Here is a 24,054-nt window from a genome sequence, read left to right on the forward strand (position 1 = left end):
CGGGTCTACTGTGGGTCTCAGAAGGTTAATGTTGAATCCTCGTATTTTAGCAGCTGGAAGCAGAAACACCATTGATATTTCCACTTGATGAAAGACAGTTAATCGATTAGCAAAGCTGTTATCAACTAATTTAGTCTCCATGAATAATGAATTAGTCTTCAGCTCCAATCACATCAACCACTGTTTAGTGTGTTACTGCAACATTAAAACGTCAGAACAGGTGTGTTGACTGTGAAATGACGCAGCAGAGAGCAGAAACACACCTGTGTGTGTTTATATGTCTGTTGTTGCAGCAGCAGCACAAACAGGCAGATTTTCCCTCTATTTTTCCTCAGTCCGATGTCTTTTTCTTACTGATGCTGAAGCAATTACACGCCTCACCGCTTCAGTTATGAGTCATAGCACGCAAATGACTGCCGCTCCTGCCGCTCCTGCCGCTTGCGCGTCTGCGCAAATCTGCCGCGTGATAGGGCGGAGGAGAGGAGCTGCAAACAGCCTGAAGAGAGAGAGAGAGAGAGAGAAAGAGAGAGAGGATTCATTCACAGAGAAGCCGGTGGTGGTTATTTTTAGTGGGAGGAGGTGACAGGCAGCAGACGCCTTTGCAAAACATTCCCACATCACTTCGCTCCACCTTGAATTAACGCAGGATGTCAGCGTAGCGCCGTGCGTAAAAGGAAAGGAAGCTGCGTGCGGCACCGCGGAGAGGAGACGTTTTACAGCCAATTTCACCTCGTTTCTGGAGGAAAAAAAAAAATTTCCACTCTGCTGATTGCAAACGACGCAGAAGGTGTTCCTGATTTTTCTGCACAGACGGATCAGTGGATCAGATCGGACGCTTTGTTGCTGTTGAGGATACATTTGTTGGTTTTATTATTACTAGCCTGTTATCTTTGGAGGTAGAGAGCTGCCTCCGTCAGGTGCAGAGAGAGAGAGAGAGAGAGAGAGAGCATCAGATCCGCCCAGCAGAGGTAAGAGACAAACAGACACAGATGACCGGCGGTGACACAACACCGTTTAACACCGGTTTAATGAACAAACACACACACACACACACACACACACACACACAGGCCTGATGACTGATATTTATCCAGAAACGTCGATCACACCTGAGCACCAATTATATCCATGCAATCTTCGTATAATCACCTTAAATTAAGGTTTAGTGTCATTATAGTAGATATGGGTATAAAATATTCTATAATATCCCTTATCATACATCTATAGGCACCCACAGTGTTCCTATATGGTGCATAATATTGATTATAATGTATTGATTTAATGATATAGGTTGTCAATTTCCTGCACCACCTCTATCATAATCTGAATTATTTGTTATATGGACCCCGTTGGTGTTTTATAGTTTATACATGTCAGCCGTAAAACCCAATAAAACCCAATGTTCCTATAATATCCCATAATAATCTGACAGGTGCAGCGCGTCTGTGGCTCTCTGTGGGGGGGTTGAGCCTCTGTTGGCCATATGATGATGATGATGTCTTAATCTGCTGTATATTTTACCCCCCCCCATAGGAATGTATAGTCTTCCCAAAATGACCCTATTGTACTTGGATGACTTTGTGTTTTTGTAATGAAACACAATGGAACAAACATCCTAAATTGTCATATTCCAATAATAGTATTGCTATTTTAGTACATTATTGTATCTTTGTATTAGGTTGTATCTCTTAGTGTTGCTGCTGTGTGGTGCTTTGTTAATATGTTGAGTTTTATCTTCATGAATACTTCCATATGTTAATTCTGTAGGGTTGTGGTTTAATGTGGTGGTGTTGTTAAGGTAGGATTTATGCAATAATATATGTGGCCATAGTGAGTTTGAAGTGGCCTCATTGGGATTTTTATGGTGCTTTTTTTACTGGTGCTGGAGGATAATTCAATATTATTATTTCTAATATCGATATCATATGATTTTATCTACACGTTTCTGTCCAAATTAAAGATTTAGCTTTAAAGGTGCTCTATACGATATCCAGAGCATTAATAACAGATATAGAGGAGTAATGTCTACCTGAGCAGAGAATGAAGTCACTCTCTCTCTGTGTGTGTTGCGATCCAAGCTTCTCACAGCGGTGTTGACAGAGTACTTTTAGTGCATCTGAGCGTGCCACGCTGGCTAGCTCACGGCTATTTGGTGGTTAAGCCGCCCACACATGATCAGTGGTAAAACCGCTCTGTGTTGGTTGTGCCATCGTCTTCCTATGGTGAGAGCGGTCCCACTCGACTAGGCGTAAGCGCTACCCTTGGCAGGGCGCACCGCTCCAAATTGCCACCGAGTTCACATTATTTCAACTTTGACCTTGGTTGCCTCTGACCTTTCAAAGTATTACCAATGAGATAACAGCTGCTACTGTTGTTGTTACCTAGAAAGAGTGATTGGCATTCCTTGCACACTTTTCTGCAAGGCTCTGCGCCCTACGTCGTGGTGAGCGAAGAGCAAATTTCTTATCCTGTGGGCTGTATGTATCATGTTGTTAAGGCAGCGAATACGGCTCTTTGAAGGCAGCTGGATCTTATGGCTCTGTTCCTTTGCAAGAGCCGTTCAAAAAAATGGCTCATAGTTCTTTTCTTTAGTCATAGGAGGCAGAAGTGCCGCGATATTTCAATTTTCGTGCGAGCAGTAGCCTGGCTGTTCACATCACCTCAAGCTCATTTCTTTGGGCCGGTTGACAGACAATTCTGTTTCTCTGCTCCAACCCACCTCTCTCTCTCTCTCTCTTCTGTGTGTGGCTTTGAGGCGTTTCCACCTGTCTCCCGGCACTGTGGATCTAGGGCAGGCAGTGAAATTTGTTCACAACGATAAAAAGAACGGCTCTCAAGTAGGCCTACAACTTGGTTCCCTTCGTTCGTGCCAAAGAGACATTCAAAAGATTCGGGTCGTTCGCAAATGTTGCATCACCGGTAGCGCCCACCCTCCGGTTCCCCCCATGTTAACGCTGTTAGCTCTGTCAGCACTGTTGTTGTCGTTTGCACTGTTAGCGTCGTCTAAGCCGACGCCATGTTGAGAGCCGTGGGGAGCCAATAGAAATGCTCCCAATGTTGCATTTAGCGCCTTTAAATAACCAAACTTAGTATCTACAGTCATGCTAGCAGCTCCGTGAGGCTCCATTTAGACACAGTGGTGCGTTGACCTAAATGCTAACATGCGGATGTTGAGCAGCTATAATGTTTATCATGTTCACCATCTAAGTGTTGCATGTTAGCTGCAGGAATTATAGCAGTAAACACAAAGTACAACTGAGGCTGAATGTGATAAGTTCTGCAGATATTTGGTCATAAACCAAAGTATTGGAGACATTAAAATATTGACCTGATGATGGCGCTAGATGGAAAGTCAGAGGATCACCAAAGTTATTTCAAATGATCCCGAGGGGAACATGAATATCTGAACCACATTTCATCACAATCCATCCAGTGGTTGTTGAGATATTTCACTCAAAACCACAAAATTTCAACCTCATGGTGGCACTGAAAAGTCACTAGGATTCATCCACTGGGGAACACGCATATCTGCACAAAAATCACGGCAATGCATCCAGTAGTTGTTGTTTTTTTAGATCAGAAAATGAATAACATTTTAGTGCTTTTAAGTCTGTGGTATTTAAATTCAACATTTATGGATTCAGTTGCTTCTGACGGCATAAATCAAACTGCAACTTTGGAAAGCCGATTTCAAATTTGAAATCCTCACAATCTTTTCCAAGGACAAGTTTTTTTAAAAAAAGAATCACTTGAGACCGTTTTTATTTATCCAGACGTCCCTGAGTTTTTGAAGGTTTCCACCTTTGGTCTCTACAAACTCCTGAGGGGAATATTTGGCTCTTTAAAACAGCTGAGACTGAACCAGACAGGAAATGTGCTGCAAAACCAAAAATAGGAGCTAAAAGAGGCTAAAAAGCTTTTATTCTCTGTGAAACTTGACATTGCCAGTGTCATTTGCGTCCGTGTTCATTTGAAACTTAATATGGAAATGTTTCTAGCATTCACACTCGAAGATCCGGTGATTTTAGCCAACAAGCTGCCATTTGTTCATCAGTGTACTCCATTTTGACATTTTCCATTGTGAATGTGTATGAAATGATAAACAAGATTAGTACGATTGATCGGCAGACGGGTCATCGACACATTCTCTTTGGAAACTGTTTACTTATTGGAAGAGTGTAGAATTAGAATGTGAGTTACCTTTTGGCAAACCAAGCGATAAACTCAGGCCATGTCACCAAGTCGGCAACACTGACAGTCCGTCCCTTCAGACCTCCCTCCAAAGCCACTCCCCCAAATTATCATAATGAACGTAAACAAGGAACATGGCTATTGTTAGTACTCACAGCTGTCAAGCTGAGTAATGAGTGCACGGACAGAGTGCACGCCGGCAGGCAGGTAGGTAGTCCGTCCAATCATTACATTCGTGCCAAATTAAATGATTGGACGGGCTTAATACAATCCATTTCTTTTCTTTTTTTGTCAGAGCATTTGATTTATTGATTATCGTCTGGATGTAATGAGAATTTCAACAACTAGCCTTTGACAAAAAATGTATTTGAACAGCACTACCAATCCTTTAAGGTTCTCTAGTAAGAACAAGACTGAGATTTTTGAAAAACTTTGGAACCCTGTACTACAGTAGACTACCTCAAGGGTGGTAGACTGACAGGTGGAAGAAGTACTCAGATCTTTTACTTAAAGGATAACGTTGGTATTTTTCAACCTGTATCCTATTTTCCCATGTTTTTGTATCTACGTGACTAATGGGAACAACCCTTTTTGAAATTGGTCCAGTATTGAGGGAGAATATTGCAGCCGCCAGCCGCTAAACGAGTAGTAATGTAATCATTTGGGGCAACCTGGCACCGTCAGTTCACATCCACTAAAAGTGCCTGTTTTTGCCACTGACAGGCTCAGATTCTTATTATAAGTGTCTGTCAACATTATGGAAAGGATCCTACAGAGAAATGAACCAAAAGAAAAAGTACTCATAATGCAGAAGGGCCAATTTCAGAATAATATATATAATATTACTGAATTATGATTATTGATGCTTTAATATGTTCATCACTTTAATGTTGCAGCTGGTAAAGGTGGGGCTAATTTGAACTACTTTATATACTAGCTTGTGAATTTCCCCCTGAAGGATCGATAAACTCTTGTCTCATCTTAATCTGTAATAATACAACAATGTATTTGTTAATTATATATTGTAGTATTAATGTGAATCTGCAAAGTAAGTAAAGTTTACAAATAAATGTACAATATTTACCCCTAAAACGTAGTGGAGTAGAAGTACAAAGTAACAGAAAATGGAAATACTCAAGTAAAGTACCTCAGAATTGCACTTAAATACAGCACTTGAGTGAATGTACATTCCACCACTGTGGACTAGTGGTGTAAGTGTGTACCCTCTATTGCTGTGTATATGAATCTTAATTAACTGGTAATAAGTCCTTTGATTTGTTTCTTGTGAAGTTAATCGTTGCTGTGTTGTTCAACTGATGTACTGAGCATTTGTCTTATATTGAAAATCCTAAAATGAATGTAAAAGAGTAAAAAAGATTAGTATGATTGGGACGGTCTGTCTCATAAACAACTGATAACATGACAGGTCTTGAATAGAAAACAGAAGCACTGGAGTGACAGATGCTGCAGAAGACTTTATTCAATTTGAGTGGAAGAAACAGACTGCGTTGAATCAAAAAAATTCTCTCGAATCACTCTTGACATGCAGCAGAAAGTCAGTTATTTTCCACCAAATGAATCACATGATAAGTCTCATATAAATCCAGAGATTATAAGCGAATATCTAGCACAGCTAGAATCATCATTTCAGATGGATTTCGTTGTATATTCTTTCCTCCCCCGGTCGCTGACAGAGAGGATGAGTCTCCACTGGCACAGCCATCCACGCTAGATTGAACCCAGCAGGATCTTCAGCTCTGACTCATCTGCCGCTCACATTCACTCAGTCCTTCACAGCGACCTCTACCTGTCTGCAAGGTCGACCACTAAGGCAGCTCAGGCTTTTATTTGACTTGACAGGTGATGTCTAACAGGAAATGTGTGTTTGCACTGTGTCATTGTTTAACACGCTGTGCGGTTTGTTGGCTCTTTGTGCTTGAGTCATGTTTGGCTGCAGTCGGGTGAAAACTTCTAAAATGTCAGCTTTCCAGGAACAAAGAGGAGACAGCTTTGCGCAGTTTTCGGCTCATTCGACAGGTTTCATCACAGATAGAGGTCGGACGTTTTTCCTCTGAGGAACATTTAATCTGAAGTGACAAAAATAAAACCTGTTAAGATGTTAACTGCCTTTAAAGAGTCATTAAAAAAACCCCATTTGAATTCAAAGCAACGGTTTTGTTGGTTTTATTCAGGACATTTTTATTTCCACAGCTGAAAATAGGTTTGTCTATGTTGTCACCTGCCATATATACAATGTTTACCATGCAAAGAATTTATTTCACATGCAAAAGACACGAGAAATGCAATTTTCTTCAGTTAAATGGGGTATTTACCCTGTGAGGGGCATATAAACCATCTGTGTTGTTTACATTATTACAGTAAGTCATTGTCATCCTAGGTGATGTTTTCTATACAAGGATGTTGGTTTGGTTCAGAACTGTTGGGGGGCACAGTAAATTTGTGGGTTTTTCAATCAGAGAAAAAATAAGTGAATAAATACAGGAACTTTGCTATTTTCTGCATTTTAATTAACCAGGAAAAACACTTACCATGCCTTCCATCAGTCCAACAACAGTCCAACGAGGGTTGGAAATACGAGGAGTTACGTGGAGCTTGGCTCCCCAGAAAGAGACATTAGTTACCCAGAAAGCCTAATTTGAGAAATTTAGGGGGACCTCTAAAATATTGTCAATTTTGTTGCCACAGTTTTTTTCTGTATAAATTTATATTTTCCTGTATATTTAGGATCCTGAAATACATAATAATAAATAATAGTATAATAGTAAAGCACTTGTCAACGTGCATGTTTATTGGCGCAAAACAATTTCTGATAATTTGTGTCTAATAAACACAATACTGTCCGTTCCTGCTGTGGCCATCCATGCATGAGCGCGTTACGTACTGTGCGTTGTTTTTTGAGTGATGCGATTAAAAAAAAACGTTGCAACGGTGAATATTTTTCCTGTGTCTTTGTTGTCCTGGGCTAAATATTGTCTTTGAATTGAAATGTGTTGAACTGTATGCACGGCATGTGTACAGTACTCTCCCACCCCTCAACCCCGAAAAATAGGGTTCCCCCGAAGGCCGCGGTGTAGCCTAATTCGATCAGTGAGTGCAACAAAAGAATTAGAAATGCTGCAATGCTAACCTCGCTAAAAATTTCATTTGAAAGATAAGAGATAGATCTTCGAATCTTTCAACACCAAACACCAAAAATAAAATAAAATGAACACTGCATCCAAAGACTTTAAAAGTGCTAAATGCGAGATTGGGAGAATTTCTATTGCCTCCGCACAGCTCTCAACATGGCGACGGCTGAGCCAGCGGCTCGCAGCTAGCGGTGCTGACAGCGGTAACAGTGAAAACAACGGCAACTGTGCTGACAGAGCTAACAGTGTCTACCTGGGGGGGAACGAAGGGTGGGTGCTACGCTTCCGCAGTCGGGACGACGTTGTCAGCTGTTATTACCATATGAGCATGGTGTAGAGCAAGCTAGCCAGTGGGGCACGCTCACATGCACGAACATGCGCCAAAAGGCATGTGCAACTGGCATGGCTATGTGAACAAAGCACGGAGAAGCTTGGATTACAACACACACAAAGGGAGATTGACTTCATTCTTCTGCTACATTACTCCTATATATCTTTACATATCAAATAGTTGTTTGCTGCTACATTAATGCTGAAATTAAGACATTAAGACTGAAATAATGTTTAGCTCACCAAGAATAAGTCCTTGTCTCAGGAACCCCTTTTCTGTCTTTTGAAAGGAAGCAGAGGATGGTGAGTACTTTTTTTTGGCCCTGAGCTTCGACAAGCTTCACCAAACAGATGAGCTGTGTCTGAAATCTTCCTTTTATGTATAGGCCTAAATGCAAAAGAATGTGAAAGTGGGGAGGATGAAACATGGATTGTGAAAAGGGATTTGGACATGTCATCCCCAGTGGAAATGTTGCCCTTGTTTAGAAGGATTTTCATGATACTCATTGTGTTTTTTCTCTGTCTGCTCAAACCAAACCTCCAGATGGCGAAGGCAGACCAGCGTTTCGGCCAGCGGGACGGCTCCGACCAGAACTTTGACTACATGTTCAAGCTGCTGATCATCGGCAACAGCAGCGTTGGGAAAACCTCCTTCTTGTTCCGCTACGCCGACGACTCCTTCAGCAACTCTTTCGTCAGCACCGTGGGCATCGACTTCAAGGTGAAGACGGTGTATCGTAACGACAAGAGGATCAAGCTGCAGATCTGGGTGAGGATGGATGGATTTATGTTTGTTTCATAGGTAATATACTGTAACAGACAGTATATAATATACTGTAACATACAGTAACATATCATATTATATACTGTAACATTCTGTAACATATCATGATATCATATACTGTAACGTACAGTAACATATGATATAATATACTGTAACATACAGGAACATATCATGATATAATATACTGTAACGTACAGTAACATATCATATTATATACTGTAACATTCTGTAACATATCATGATATAATATACTGTAACGTACAGAGTGATGCAGTGTAACATGGTGTTCTGCTCTCAGTCAACAACAAGCTGCTGGGAGGAGAATAAAAGAAAAGACAGACACACAGACTTCTGGTGCTCTACAGCTTGTATCATCATTGGTGATGTTGTTGCCATGGCAGCAGCTCTTCACGCTCACTCACTCTCTCGCCAACACACACACACACACACACACACACGCACACACGCGCGCACGAACGCACACACTAACAGTGTTGTCTTCAGCGGCAATTAAAGAGACCTCTTGGGGCGAAGAGGTTGAGACCCGGCAGGGGACAGAGGAGCCTGGAGGGGGGAGGAAGGGAGGCTGGGGATGAAGGTGGATGAGGTGCTGTGTGTGTGTTTGTGTGTGTGTGTGTGTGTGTGTTTGTGTGTGTTGGTGTGCGTGTGTGTGTGTGTGTGTGTGTGTGTGTGTGTGTGTGTGTGTGTGTGTGTGTGTGGTAGGTGGGGGGATAGTGCTTTAAGTAGAGCTAATCAGAGCCGATTGATTCAATCTGAAAGCACATCAGTGATGAGTAAAAATAGACACAATGCACACATATACACACGCATAAACAATACACTGCAACAAACAATCAAGCAGCAGGCTTCGGGTTGGCTAAAATGAATACTGAATTGCCTTTAGCTCAGCCATAGGCATGCTACCAAAGCCTTATGGGAGTTGTAGTTGTTGAATGTTAACGAAAAACAAATCTTTGTTTTATTTTTGTCAGAATAATGAACCCTTTGGATGTTACTGGATGGGTGACACTCTTTAATCTTATGATATGGTTGGGTTGAGGCTAGTTGACCACCAACTGGGCCAAGCGGGCAGCTGCCCCCAGGAGCCCCGGTTCACTGCATGCCGATTGGTTTTGGTAATTTGATTGACTGCAAATTTGCACCAAACTACTTGTATAATATCAACTAAGTCATTTGCATTAATTTAGATTATATTTTGCTTACATGATGCATTTTCTTAAATAATGTTGCGTTCAGTCAAATCACCACAAACTGGTTGATGGGTACTTGGAGGTGCCAGGCAAAGTCATAGGTTTGTTTTAAGTGCACAAATAAGAAATTCTGATAAATTGGTTTATTTTGCTTTCCATAATAATGGAAATGTGACAAAAAAATGTCATGGAAGCTTCTGTATTGTAACCTTATTTATGTGCCGGCGACAGCCGTAGCCGGAGGCATTATGTTTTTCGGTTGTCCGTACGGATTCTCGTGAACGCAGTATCTCAGGAACGCCTGGAACGAATTTTTTCAAATTTGACACAAACGTACATTCAAGGATGAACTGATTTTGGTGGTCAAAGGTCAAGGTCACTGTGACCTTACAAAACATCTTTATGCCCATAACACAATAATTCCTATGCTAGTTATGACAATTTCACACAAATGTCTAATAGGATAAAATGATGTAGTAATGACATCTTGGACAGACATGGATATAAATTGCAACGACTTGCTGGCGGAGGCATATAACCGCAAGGCAGTAATTCTAGTTTATCAACTCAGATTCTCTCTTATCTGGTCTAGGGTGGCTGGACAGTAACAGAACAATGTTTATTTTGAAGAAAACTCTTTAAAGAAGTTGATTTGTAGTGGAAACAGTTTGCGTTAATCCCACACAGCCCTGTCTCTGAAAAATGTCATTCCCCATGAAACGGCATTGGAAATACGCTGGAAGGATACATATTCTTCGCGGATGATGTTTGTTTTTGATGTATCACCAATATGTTTGTAATTATAGTACACGGAAGTCCACTTAGAGAGGGGTTGAGGTGGTGGGTGCATAAAAAAAACAGGAGTTTTACCCAGGAGACCACTGTTCATGTTCCATGTGACACTAAAATTCAACATTCACTTATTTCAATTTACGTCCATAGCTTAATAACGTAACAAACATAGTCATTTTAAGCCAAACCATGATGTTTTTTTAAATAAACCCAACGAAGTAGTTTGGTTGCATTTTTGTTTTGTTTTGTTTTGTTTCAATTTACAATGTTAACCGTGTGTTTAAAACTACGACTGTAAACTGGGAGAAAATAAGCTTCCCTCAAAACGTAATTAAAAATGCAGGTTAGTTGTATGTGAACGTAATTTGTAAGAGACAGGATTGTCCCACCACACTGATGGATTTGGACCGCCCTGTCCACATACCAGTGTACTTCTTTTCTGGTTCTGTGTTTTTCCCGGTTTGTTTCAAATGTTCTTCCAAAGCATGCACAAAGCCAGCTCCATAAAGAAATAGTTTTCCCAGTTTGCAGTTGAAAAATTTGACTGGTCCATAACTGGTCTGTCCAACACCTTTGGGATGAACTGATGCACCGACTGTGAGCCAGACCTGATCAACCAACATCAGTGTTGGACCTCACTAATGCTCTTGTGTCTGAAACCAGAAGAATGGAGAGGCCGATAGAGCAGCACATAAATGATCATGGTGTCGCACTGTTCAGCTGTCCACATACTTTTGGCCATGGAGTGCAGTGATTTCTTCCTCTGTGGGAATCAAACACACATTTCTCTCTGCTTTCAACTAAACTGAGAGGAATCAGTCACTGCCTGAGGCTCTGCTTATCATCCTCGATGATGAATGTCGCTATACTGCGCAACCACACACACACACTCACAATCACGCTCCACATCAAATGTGAATTAATTAAATGCAAACGAGCACTCGCCATATCCCCCAAGAAGAAAAAGAGAAAATCAGAGATTGTTGAATGAGCACAGAGGAAGCGAAGCACAAAAGGGCTAAATTTAGCAGAACGACTGCATCCAGACCAGCTGTGGTGGTATGAGGATGAAATGGTGGAGGATGGCGGCGGCTGAATGTTGTGGACGGGCGTGAAAGTCACATTGAGGCTCAGCTGGTTTGTTCCAGTGGAGCAGCGATCGGTGCCGGCGGCTGCGGATCGATCGGTGCTTCAGATAAGACGGTTAAGAGTCTTAAAATGAGATGAAGGCGTTTTGTTCCTCCTGTGAGATTAAACAGTGAGATGTTCACACTCTGACAGCACCCAAAGTCTTTATAACTGATTAGCTGCACAAAATCCAAAGCCATGTGTCCCTGATGTTTTATTTTATCCTTAAGTCCATTTCATACCCCCTGATTTCTGCATTTTCAATGTTCTTTTACACTTTTCCAACACATTAAGCATATTGCTGACACCTGATACCTCATCCTCCCCAGTGAGAACAAGAATAAACTAGCACACACAGTGTCATGAATGTGAGCATGATTTTTTTATTTTTACAAAGAAAGAATATGGTAATCATTATGTCATCATCATTCAGCTGCAGCTGCTCTGCCTGGCTGTGCTGGTTGAAGCTGTGACTGTAGATGTGGTTATTGATCGGGCTACGGCTGCAGTTGTGGTTGAATCTATGATGAATATGGCTATGGTAGCTGTACTGTGACTGCTCTTTACTGCCCCTGTTAACATTTGCCAAGAAAGCATCGTTAAGCCACACTGGATTTGAACCTGCTGTGCTTCTATCAGATATGACTGATGTGTTAGCAAAACATACAGTAGCTTCAATGTAATGCTAGCTCCAATAAACAGACTTGAGCCTGAGCAGCCACAGCTGAGGGTGCACCAACTCGCACTGCGGTCACAACCAGGCGTCAACCTCGGGTTCTGAAAAGTGAAGCCGATGCGGAAGGGCATTAAACTTGCATTCTTTAAAATGGCCAGCAGTAAATTATGGTCCCATTTAGAGTCAAATAGATCATAAAGCAGGGTATGCTTCAGAGCGCGGTTACATTGTGATAGACAGGTTGCTATCACAGTTGTCTGAGATTTGTCCGTGTTTTCGTTTTGGAACGTTAACCCTTTCGCTATGTTTTAAGTTCTTGACAGTTAATTGTAACATTTTGGTCGCCTATAAATGTCTTATTCAGCTTTCTGTTGTACTTAACTCCACCCTCTCGTGTCACTTCTGGTTCCAAAAAACCAAGATGGCGATGGACAAAATGCCAAACTCAAGGCATCAAAACCGTAGTCCATGAACCAATGGGTGACGTCACAGTGACTATGTCCACTTCTTATATATACCGTCTATGGTCACAACCAATGGAAGTCTACTACTTAATACTAACATAATACAGCTCAGCCTGTGGATCAGAGGGAATGCAAAATGTATTGAATCAGAATCAGCTTTATCGGCCAAGTATGTGTTGCCCACACATACGAGGGATTTGCTCTCGATGCTCACAGTTCTAAGAACATTTTTCTGGAAGATAGATAGAAATAGACATACACCTAAAAACAAAGACGACAAAGATGAACAAAGATAAGCAAAAAATAAATGCAAGATTACACAAAAGAGTTTCAGAGGAATAATTCCCACCGCAACCTTTTGGGGGCTCCGTACTTTTCTGTCCCTTTCCTTTTCTCTTTTACCCCCATTTTACCTACTTCTACCAATCCATGCCATGTATTGGTGCGCTGACAGCCATGGCCGGAGGCATTATGTTTTTGGGTTGTCCGTCTGGACCATTCTTGTGAACGCGATATCTTAGGAATGCCTTAAGGGAATTTCTTCAAATTTAGCACAAACGTCCGCTTGGACTTAAAGATGAAGTGATTAGCTTTTGGTGGTCAATGGTCAAGGTCACTATGACCTCAAATCCATCCCATTCTCTTGAACGCGATATCTCAGGAACACCTTGAGGGAATTGTATTACATCTGGCAGAAACATCCACATGGACTCAAGGAACTGATTACAATTTGGAGGTCAAAGGTCAAGGTCAGTGTTACATCACAGAATACTTTTTTGGCCATAACTCAAGAATTCATAAGCTAATATGACAATTTCACACAAATGTCTAACAGGATAAAATGATGAAGTGATGACATTTTGGACAGATATGGATGTAATCTGCAACTTGACTGGTTGGGGGAAGCATACAACTGCGAGGCGATAATTCTAGTTACTGCATTCTTTTCACAGACATGGCATTATCCTTACATGAAACAATGTAGCCCTCTCATTCATTTGAATGAGACCACTCGGGGCTCCAGCATAAAAACACTCAGGGTTGTGCAGCAAAATAGTTGAACCTGGCTCAAATTTTGTTGGACTGCAGTGCGATGCCATGCTTCAAGGCCAATCAAATACATGCAAGGTCACATTCCTGGTCTCCTTGTAACATTAACGCTGGTTGTTCACCTGGCTTTCATTGCCACAAAAAATAAAATGTTTGTCATTGTGAAGTCCTGTCTCATAATATTATAAACCGCTGCAATGTTTTGGTGTAAAACTGAAAAACCTTCAAATTCATGATTCTGTTATGCACTTTCTTGGATTGTTTTTCACTATCTCACCGGTACCCGAAGCGACCCAAACACACACGACACAGCCCCGAAGCATCATTTTTATTCTACAGATAAGAAAAGTAACAGCAGCACCTGCAGTTTATATCTGCAGCTGTAAACACGGCGATGATATATGCACCATAAACAGACAAGGAAAGGGACGAACGCAGACTGCAGATGTTGGTTAGAGCTTATTAGTTTATTTCGCTGTTTTAGCAGAAGAAGCACAGACAGTCAGTGAGTTGACTAATGAACATACTACAGATTGATGACGGGGTGAAAGGTGGTAAAGTGTAGATTGAGCTTCTGTGAGTGTCAGTGTGAAGCTGCAACCTCAACACATCGCTGTGTGTTATTATGGGGTGAGAACAGGTGTGTATGTGTGTGTGTGTGTGTGTGTGTGTGTGTGATAGATGATGATTGCTCCATAATTAGTATCTTTAATTTATTTCATTTTAATGTTTCCATGTCTGTAAGATTTATATATTCATACATGTTTGAGTGACATTAGGCTTTTGTGCCGCAGCTGATGGAGACTTGTTATCAATGCCTGTGTCTCCATGGAAACACCATTAACCAAAATCAAACAGTCTGGTTTAGAAAGCCAGAATATAACAGATAATATCCCAGCTTAGTATGTTGGGATATGGGTTTATCCCTGCTCACAGTAAACAGGACACTGTGTCCAACAGTTTATAGACAGAATATCAGTGAGGATGGCTGCTCCAGAGCTCAACGTAAAACAACCAGACAGATTTCCATGATATTTGCTGTAAATACAAATAGACCCCAGATGATAAATCCTAATGATTTAGGTGATCCCCTGACCTTTCCCATAGCACCACCGTCACTGCAAAATCACCATTTGAGTGTGTCCAAAATCCAGATGTCATTTCGTTCACTTTGATTTTTTTGATAAAGCTAGATCACAAATCTGATTATACAATCTGTCTTGGTTTTCCCGGGCTGCAATGCAGATCAGGGTCAGCACAACTCCAGTCCAGAAGGAGGTGGTGATGCACCTGAAGAGTAACTGGTAGCACAGTGTAGTTCCAACAATTCAAACTCTGTGGGACAAACAGATCATTCAGTGGTTGGACTGATCAGGGATTAGACAAATGTTACAGCAGCTTGGTGTGCCATCTGTATGTGTTGAAATAGCTGGAGCTGCTTTCCTTTTAGTTGCTTTTATATAATACAGGGAGAACAATGGCTAATTTTACTGCAACTGCAGTGTAACTTCAAGAGGAGTAAAGATAATTGATGTGTCTTGGAGAGACAGATGCCTTAACACCTTTTCAGCATCTGGCTTGAATGCGTCTCTGATTTCAATCTGTTGCGAATGCTCCAAGGATGCATTTACACTTGGCTTTTTTAATGTCAGATAGCTGTTTTGATGCATGCATTGCAGCTAAAACTGTAATTATGCTTCTCTGTAGATACCAGTAGGCAACCTCCAGGTCTGAGAAGCGAAGCCAATGCTGAAGTGCCTTAAACTTGCATTCTTTCTAATACTCAGCAGGGGGCGACTCCTCTGGTTGCAAAAAAAAAAGTCCAATGAGTTTATGGTCTCAATCGCTAGTTTCAAGTCTTCTTCAATACAGCATGATGTTCATTTAGAGTAAAATAGACCATAAAGCAGGGTATGCTTTAGGGCGTGGCTGCTTGCATTTATATAGCGCTTTTCTACTGTAGTCTTCCGACCACTCAAAACGCTTTACACTACATGTCATACATTCACCCACATCACACTCTAATCTAAATCCTCATTCACACACCGATGGCTAAACTTTCAGTACCAATTTGGGGTTAAGTATCTTGCTCAAGGACACTTCGACTTGTGACCGAAGGAGCCGGGGATCGAACCACCGACCTTCCGATTGGTGGATGACCTACTCTACCCTCTGAGCTCGATGTGATTGACAGATCGCTACCACGATGTTCTCCAGTCTGGGAGTTTTCCGTGTTTTTATCGTAGAACTTTAACCCTTTCACAGTGTGTTTTCAGTGCATGGAAGTTAATTGTAACATTTTGGTCGCCTAAAAATATCTTATTCAGCGTTCAGTTGTACTTAGCTCCGCCCTCTCGTGTCCCTTCTGGTTGCAAAAAAACATCATGGCGACGGCCAAAATGCCGAACTCGAGGCTTCACAACATCAGTCCACAAACCAATGGGTGACGTCATGGTGACTACGTCCACTTCTTATATAGTCTACGGTTGATACACACAGGTGGTACACAAGGGGAAGTTTTGAGTTGTATTCCTGAGTAAATCAGATGTGTGACTGGCTGTTTGTTGTTTATTAGGACACGGCGGGACAGGAGCGTTACCGCACCATCACCACGGCCTACTACCGCGGCGCCATGGGCTTCATCCTCATGTATGACATCACCAACGAGGAGTCTTTCAACGCCGTCCAGGACTGGTACGAGATCGCCCTGCATGGAAGCTATAGTGTGTATGCTGCTTCTGTGTGTTTGATACTCAAAATAAAGGATTTCAAATATGCTTTCAGGGCGACTCAGATTAAGACGTACTCATGGGACAATGCCCAGGTGATCATGGTGGGCAACAAATGCGACATGGACGAGGAGAGAATCGTACCTCCAGAGAAAGGAAAACACCTCGCCGAACAGTTAGGTGAGACGTTACTGCATGAGTGCTACTAATAATGACTAATGAAGTATTTTCCCACTGTGAGTTCTTGTTTAAAGATCTCCTCAACACAGAAACACAGAAAGTCTCCAGGATAATGCATCACTTACATCACTTATACTATAGGTTTATATTCTGACCATCAGTTGGAATGATTTCAACTACGTTTCTCAGAAATCAGTTTTTTTCCTTGAGAATTGGTGGATGGCTCTAGATACTACAATAGCCATGAGCCTCTGCTGTCTCGCACGGCACATATGCAGTTTATAATTATAAAAATGGAAGATTTATTACAGAAAATTTTCCAAACAATGAGTCATTGATTTCAGACAACAGTGGACAAAAGCAGCTTCTCATCAGCGACCATCTGATTTCACCGACTCAAAAGATAACTGTCAGCTGTATATAATAATGATGTAATGGTTACTCAGTGCCATGCGGTGATGCACAAGGCAAAAAAGTGAGCGCCCCCACTAGGGGTGTAACGATATCGATCTGGATCGATATATTGATTCAATAATCAACGATCCAGTATCAGCGATGCAAAGTGAAAATCGATACCTAACATCATCTGTAAGATACACCTTTATTTTGAAATTCACATGGCACAATTCTGTGTCACCATTTCCGTCCAAGTGCACCTCCTTCCTACAGAGCCCAGTAAAAACATCAAATCATATTTTAGTTGCTTTTTGTAAGTTGATATAAATGTAACTGATTGTGTCAAATATACATATGTTATCGTCTCTTATCGATCGCAGGCCCCTGAATTGAATTGAATCGATTGTGGCAGACTTTGTGATATCAGCAAATATCGTGATGATACTTGTGATTTACAACCCTAATCCTCACCAGTTGATAATCCATGTAGAAGACATAGAAATAAAGAATATGAATTGCTCTTGTATTGCAGTGTGGTGCTAGTTAGCCAATGCATAACAATTGTAATATCAGTTATTTCTTCCTAACATAACACTGTTGATATGTACTTAATAAAGATACACTAAGATACATAATAAGTTACTTAGCTGACATTACAACAGCACATTTGGGTTGGGTCCTATTCATCTGTACTGTGAGAAAGAGCAGCTGAACAGTTATACTCCATGAGAAAGTGACTTCACCCTGGGGATTACTTAAATAGTAGAAGTGTATTGCCTATTGCCAAAGGCCAAAGGAGCCATTTGAATTAAGAATGCACAATACTGGTTTTAGATCCACTACTGGGAGCTATTTCTTCACCGATACAAGTCTTTGATAAATGTAATCACTGTAGGCTGAAACGCTGAGAAAAGAGTTGGCTGCTGCAAAAACTTTTTACACTGTTCAGGGAGATGTTTCAGACCAGGTCGGGAAATGTATTTTATAATGTGAGTGTGCTCAAGCAAAGCCGTGTTTCTTGTTGGCAGCTAAAGGTGGAGATTGAAAGATTACAAGTGATGACATTTAATTTTTTACTATGAAAAAGTTTGCACAAAGTGGATGACTGAAGTCATTTCTCCAGCCTGCAACTGTGAGGTCTCACAGCATCACATTCAAACATTTGGGATCCCAGGTTACAAAGAGATATTTATGAAGTGGGAAGAAGAGTCTGAATCCAGCAAGCACACCTTGAAAGTCTCAAATGGATGAAACCACACCCAACTTAAGTCGGAAGACTTTAAAAGCCTAAAGATCGCGCTGTAAATATTTACAGTAGTATCGACAGTAGTTTCCAAACTTTTCCGCAAATGTCCCCTTAAAACAAAACAGTGTCTACATGTGACCCCTTATCACAGATATATCTGCTGTATAAGTCAACACTAGTTTCAAAAAGTGTTTTGTCCTTTTAATTTGTATAATTTCAGAGGTCTGAACAGGTAAGACTATAGCACCTCACAAGAAAAGGGTAATTATTAGAGAAAAGCCCGAAAAATAATCATAATCTTGTGTGTTTTTTTTATTCCATCCTATCCTGGATTTATTTTACATACGTATCAATAAACACACACCAGATTGGGGGATTTTCTGCCCAGTTGGGTGGCTTTAGGATGGATTATGTCAAAAATGAAAAAATTTGCTTGGGTGGGTTGACAAAATGTTTAGTCATAGTGTGGACGTTTTCTAATTTTTTACAATATTCATATTCTTTTCTGGCTAGTAAAAGAAAACATCAACTTTATTACAGTCGTCATATACATACAGGTACATACATGAAATTTGACCTCTGGATTTAACCCATCCTAAGCATTTAGGAGAAGTGGGCTGCTCTTAAGTGCCCGGAGAGCAACTTAGGGTTCAGTGTCTCGCTCAAGGACACTACAACATGCAGACAGTGGGAGCCGGGGATCAAACTGCTAACCTTGCAGTTGAGGGACGACCACTCTACCCATTGAGCTACAACCGCCCAAATAATAATGACGTTTTTGAACAAACCTGGCAACACTGCAGTAGCTAGAAGGCTACATGTTCAGGCTGGTCAACAAGGTCGTGTCTAGAAGGGAGCCCACAAATCTGATCTGAGATCTGCAAAAACGACCGATCCTAACCTTAACTATTCAAGGTCAATGCTTAACCTTAACTATTTGAGATCAATACCCAACCTTAACTATTCAAGATCAATGCCTAACCTTAACTATTTGAGATCAATACCCAACCATAACTATTCAAGATCAATGCCTAACCTTAACTATTTGAGATCAATGCCTAACCTTAACCATTCGAGATCAATACCCAACCTTAACTATTCAAGGTCAATGCCTAACCTTTACTATTCAAGATCAATGCCTAACCTTAACTATTTGAGATCAATGCCTAACCTTAACCATTCGAGATCAATACCCAACCTTAACTATTCAAGGTCAATGCCTAACCTTTACTATTCAAGATCAATGCCTGACCTTAACTATTCAAGGTCAATGCTTAACCTTAACCATTCAAGGTCAATACCTAACCTTAAAAATCTCGTGAGAGTTTCCCCAGTATCTGGCTCCCTTCTAGCCACTACCAGTCAACCACCAGAGGCGCGCCCGCTGGCTTTTTTGCTGAAGGATTAAAGTGCTGTAACAGTACAAAATTCCCACTGGGATTAGTAACTACCTACCTACCTACCTACCTACCTACCTACCTACCTACCTAGCTAAATCCAGTCTTCGTTACGACTGCCTGCACATGAACAAATCTACATGTATTCACTTTAAACTGTTTAACCCCTCTGTTTCCTCCTGCAGGCTTTGAGTACTACGAGGCGAGCGCCAAGGAGAACATCAACGTGCGGCAGGTCTTCGAGCGCCTGGTGGACATCATCTGTGTGAAGATGTCTGAGCGTGTGGACGTGGAAGCGCCAGTGGCTCCCGGCACCAAGACCACCAGACTGACCGACAAGCCCGCCCAGCTACCTCAGAAGTGCTGCTGATCATCCGACCGTCCATTCATCCCTCCGCTGTCGCCTCGTCCTTGACCTTCCCCCCCCAAAGCTCTCGAGAAAAAGAAAAAAAAAACAGATTAACTATTGTAACATTCCTCAACACACTCTCTGCTTCAGTCCATGTTTGTGAGCAGTCAATAATCACTATGCCTACTGCGATTTATATAGCCAGTTTCATCCCCTTCCCGTTCCCAAGTATCCGAGGTTGGTCCTTACGAAGCCGGAGCAGTAAGGGTGGCAGTGTACTCCGAACAAAATTTAATTTGACGTGTTTGAGAAGGTTGTAAAGCCAAGCTAGAATATGTAGCCTAATACGAGGAGGAGAATAAAAGCCTGGTCACACCAGAAAGTGTCAAAGCAAAGTTCATCCATGCGTCCTCGCCAAATAGGTCATGCCAGAGGTTTGGTGATGAGAGAATATTTGCAGGGATAGTTGGCTGCTAACACGTTAGCTAGCGAAAACATGTTAGCACTAGTCAGTTACAATGATTCTCCAAGCTAGTTAGCTTGGTTGCTAACGGGATAATAAGTTTGGACATTTTATGTGAGAGACGTATTTGTATCATCATTTCTGCAAACCATATCTCTAGTGTGAAAGAGGTTATTGTCTGACAGAAGATGGTTATATTAAAGATGAAGGAATGAGTCCTAACACCTGGAAATTAGTTAACATCTTAGCACTTTCGGTTCCCTTGTCTCGAAGTTGATTGTTTTTTTGAATGGGTTTTTAGATAGATGCCTGAAATAAGGTCTGTGGTTAACACAAGCTTAAGAGATTTTAACGTTTTGTTCTACGATATATAAAATACGTCAGTAGATATCCCACTCGTGAATTTTGAAACTTTTATGTGTCTTCAAAAAGGCGGTTGCTAATAAGTGGCTAAATGTGACTACAAAACGTCATCACGCCGACTCGTCTGCCTTTACAGCCTTGTTGTGAATACTCGCGGTTCATGCCACTACGGTGTAGTTTGTTTATAGCCTAGCATTCATTTGTGGAGATTATCTTGCTGGAAAAAATGTGTATCATAAACGTGTGTTTGCTACAAAGATTATTTTCTGCAAAAATCCAAAACCCAATGGAAAAATCACATTGACTTTTTGTCAAGGGAACTCGTGTGATGCTAATTTCTGGGTTAACCTACAAAAATAAGTAACCACTCTATAAGCTACGAAAGCTTCCTTTGTTTTGAAATCGTTGGCTCTATAAGATAGCTTGCCATTGGCCAATGGTGCAAATTTGTGTGTCAAAATTCACCAAATTTCAACTTGACCATCCAATGATCGCAGCGATTCCATTGAAATATGCTGGTGTGACCAAGCTTTAAAGCTGGAATTATGCTTCTGCAAAGACACATGTAAATGTCTCCTAGCAGAAAAAGGTGTTATGGGTAACCGTCAGTCATGGGGAGACTAAGTATCAACAAGGTATACGGTAACCTACAGCTAAAAAAAAGGCCTCCAATTATGTGGCATTGTTAAATTCCAGGTGAAAAGCAACAATAATTCTGGTGGTGTAAAACTTTTGAGATGTATAGGCCAACACCTGACTAGCCCTCGCACACTACCCCAAGCTGAATGCGGTGCTTCATTTTAGATACACAACCATAGAGAGACGCCAAATTAGATTTTGTTGAGAGTGCATTGCTGAGCAGAGCTGGCAGCAGGGTCCACAGGTAAGCACAGCACTGCCTCTCCTCTCAAAGTGTAGCACAACGAGAAACTCACACCACAGCTGCTCATGTTTCACAAGTTTACAGGTCGCAGTCGTTCACCCGCGAGTCATCCGCCGAAAAACATCAGTTTAGATCTGCTTCTCGAATAGCTAGTTATAGTGAGTCCACTCGAATACAATATGCCTATAGCCTAACTAACTGTTACTGGCCTTACTTAGTGCTGTTTGTGGCTTGAAAGACGCTTTAGGGCTACACCACCAAAGCACAACTCCCGGGCAGGGCTGCAGCAGAAATCCTCCGAGTCAAAGACTGGAACGGGTCGAGTCCAAGACTGACACAAGTCAGTCCAAAAACATGAATGACATTACGGGTCTAATGCTGCTCTGTAGCATAAAGTGAAACAGAGTGCCTCCTGATGTTCCAACAGGGTTCATTTAGATTAGTAGTGTTGGTATTGGGTAGAGTTAGTTATGAGACAAATCATTATGTACTGGAACAATCATCAAACAACTATCATATTTGTTTGTGTGTTCCAGGCATGGAAGGATTACTGAATGGGCCTAACACGTGCTGGCCCAAGGGCCCAATAGATCAGTGGGCCCAGAACTGAAGTCCATTGATAATGAAGATAGTTGTTTGTTGCAGCCGTAGATCTGATGAGCACTTTGTTTGAGGACTTAAGATCAGCCCTGTTGTGCATTCTCAATCCTTGACTTTCCAGGAGTAAATGACCAACTTCTCAAAGTTCAGAAACCAAACTGGACATTAAAAAAACAAAGAAAGATAAACTAGGTCCAAGACCCAGATCAGACCCAACCGTCTCCTCTCCAGACTGCCAGAGACTCGACCCTAGACTGCCGCTGAGCGCTGCAGCCCTGCTTCATGGTGGCTTACAGCTTTTGCACTGGCCGACTCAATCCAACGCCATACTGAGGGTGTTTTATACTCACGCACACATGTGAGCAGAGCTGATGAGTGAAGAGCACATGGTTCTCTCCTTCCCCTTTTAGCAAGGTGTAGTCACGTAGTCGTCATGTTCGCAGTGTTTCCTACATGAACGTGAGTGTGTATGTGTGTGTGTGCGTGTGATATTAGAGCCAACATTGTGTTGCATATGGTTATCATATTTATTGCGTGTTCAGTTGTAAGGGTTTTTTGTGTTTGTGTACAGTATCTTTGACGGAAGTGTGATATTTTGATAATGTCATGTCAGCTGAGATACAGTACGTGTGTGTTTTCGAAAGACTTCAAGAAAAAAAGGGAAGACAAGGAGAAAAAAAATTGTGCATTTATTATTAAATATTGAAGATAGGAATAAACAATATCCTGCCAAATTGTTATATAGCTATACCACAGCGCACGTTTTTGTGTGTAACTCCCCACCATGTGTCTTCATATTGATAAAAGAAACATACAATAATATTGACATTGTCTTCATATGATTATTTTTTAAGTGAATTTGTAAATGATAGATTTAGAAATTATAATGGTGTTGAGTATGAATTTATTTTTTATGCTGTGTATACCATGGACAAAATATATAGAGAGTTTATGTAAACTTGTTGTCTTACAATTCACTCCTGTACAGGGGAGAAGCACAAAGTGATTGTACAAAATATTGTGAATGTTTGTATATTATAGATGCAATTTAGTATAATAAAAATCACAATCTTTAAATCATAACATTTGAATTTGTTTTAGTTTTTCTCTGTGTGGCTATTTGTAGACTTTTTCTTACACTATTTTTTTTCCTGCAAATAATTCTAAATACCTCTTCTACTACCACTAGTATTTCTATTAGTTGAATACTTGAATACAGTGTACACAAGATAACAAATAAAGACCGCTTCAATAGTAGATTTGCAGGATTGTATGCATAAATGTGATGCAGTGCCTTGATGGCTCATTTATTAGTATTTATGTATTTATTTTACTTATTCTCTTAATGTTTAACTTACTTAACTTGCTCTTTTAATACATAGCATACATCCTTGGTCTATAAATATGGGCTATATATGAGAAGAAGAATTTGATTACCAGTGACTGCTCATCTGTAATTGTTGTGCATACGACAAATAAAGATGTGAAATGCAGCTTAAAAGGAAGTTTTGCAGACACTACTACGCCCTGAAAAACGTCATCTTATTTATGCTTAAATTTATGTTTGATGTACAGTTAAAGTTAGCTGGACATGTGTAATTATATTCTTATATTTAAAAGGCCCATAGATTTGGCTATTAATCAAAGCTAAGGCAGCAAAGGACTGCCTTCAT

The 24,054-nt window shown here is 41.0% G+C and overlaps 1 protein-coding gene across 1 annotated transcript; it reads left to right on the top strand.

Moving 5' to 3' along the window:
* The first annotated feature begins 521 nt into the window (after positions 1-521).
* Positions 522-23,464, top strand: rab3b (RAB3B, member RAS oncogene family). Its single transcript, XM_037770653.1, has 5 exons — positions 522-968; positions 8,215-8,439; positions 16,351-16,469; positions 16,560-16,684; positions 19,909-23,464. Exons 2-5 carry the CDS (start codon positions 8,215-8,217, stop codon positions 20,091-20,093), a joined length of 654 nt encoding a protein of 217 aa, XP_037626581.1. The 5' UTR covers positions 522-968; the 3' UTR covers positions 20,094-23,464.
* The last annotated feature ends 590 nt before the right edge of the window (positions 23,465-24,054 follow it).

This window comes from Sebastes umbrosus, chromosome 5 (genome assembly GCF_015220745.1).
Source record: "Sebastes umbrosus isolate fSebUmb1 chromosome 5, fSebUmb1.pri, whole genome shotgun sequence".
Classification (NCBI taxonomy): Eukaryota; Metazoa; Chordata; class Actinopteri; order Perciformes; family Sebastidae; genus Sebastes; species Sebastes umbrosus.

What these genes read in the sequence shown, in the direction of transcription:
- rab3b (XM_037770653.1), top strand. Translation starts at nt 8,215, where the DNA reads ATGGCGAAGGCAGACCAGCGTTTCGGCCAGCGGGACGGCTCCGACCAG. An exon ending in GGATCAAGCTGCAGATCTGG is followed by an intron (nt 8,440 to 16,350) that starts GTGAGGATGGAT and finishes GTTGTTTATTAG; the next exon opens with GACACGGCGGGACAGGAGCG. An exon ending in TTCAACGCCGTCCAGGACTG is followed by an intron (nt 16,470 to 16,559) that starts GTACGAGATCGC and finishes ATATGCTTTCAG; the next exon opens with GGCGACTCAGATTAAGACGT.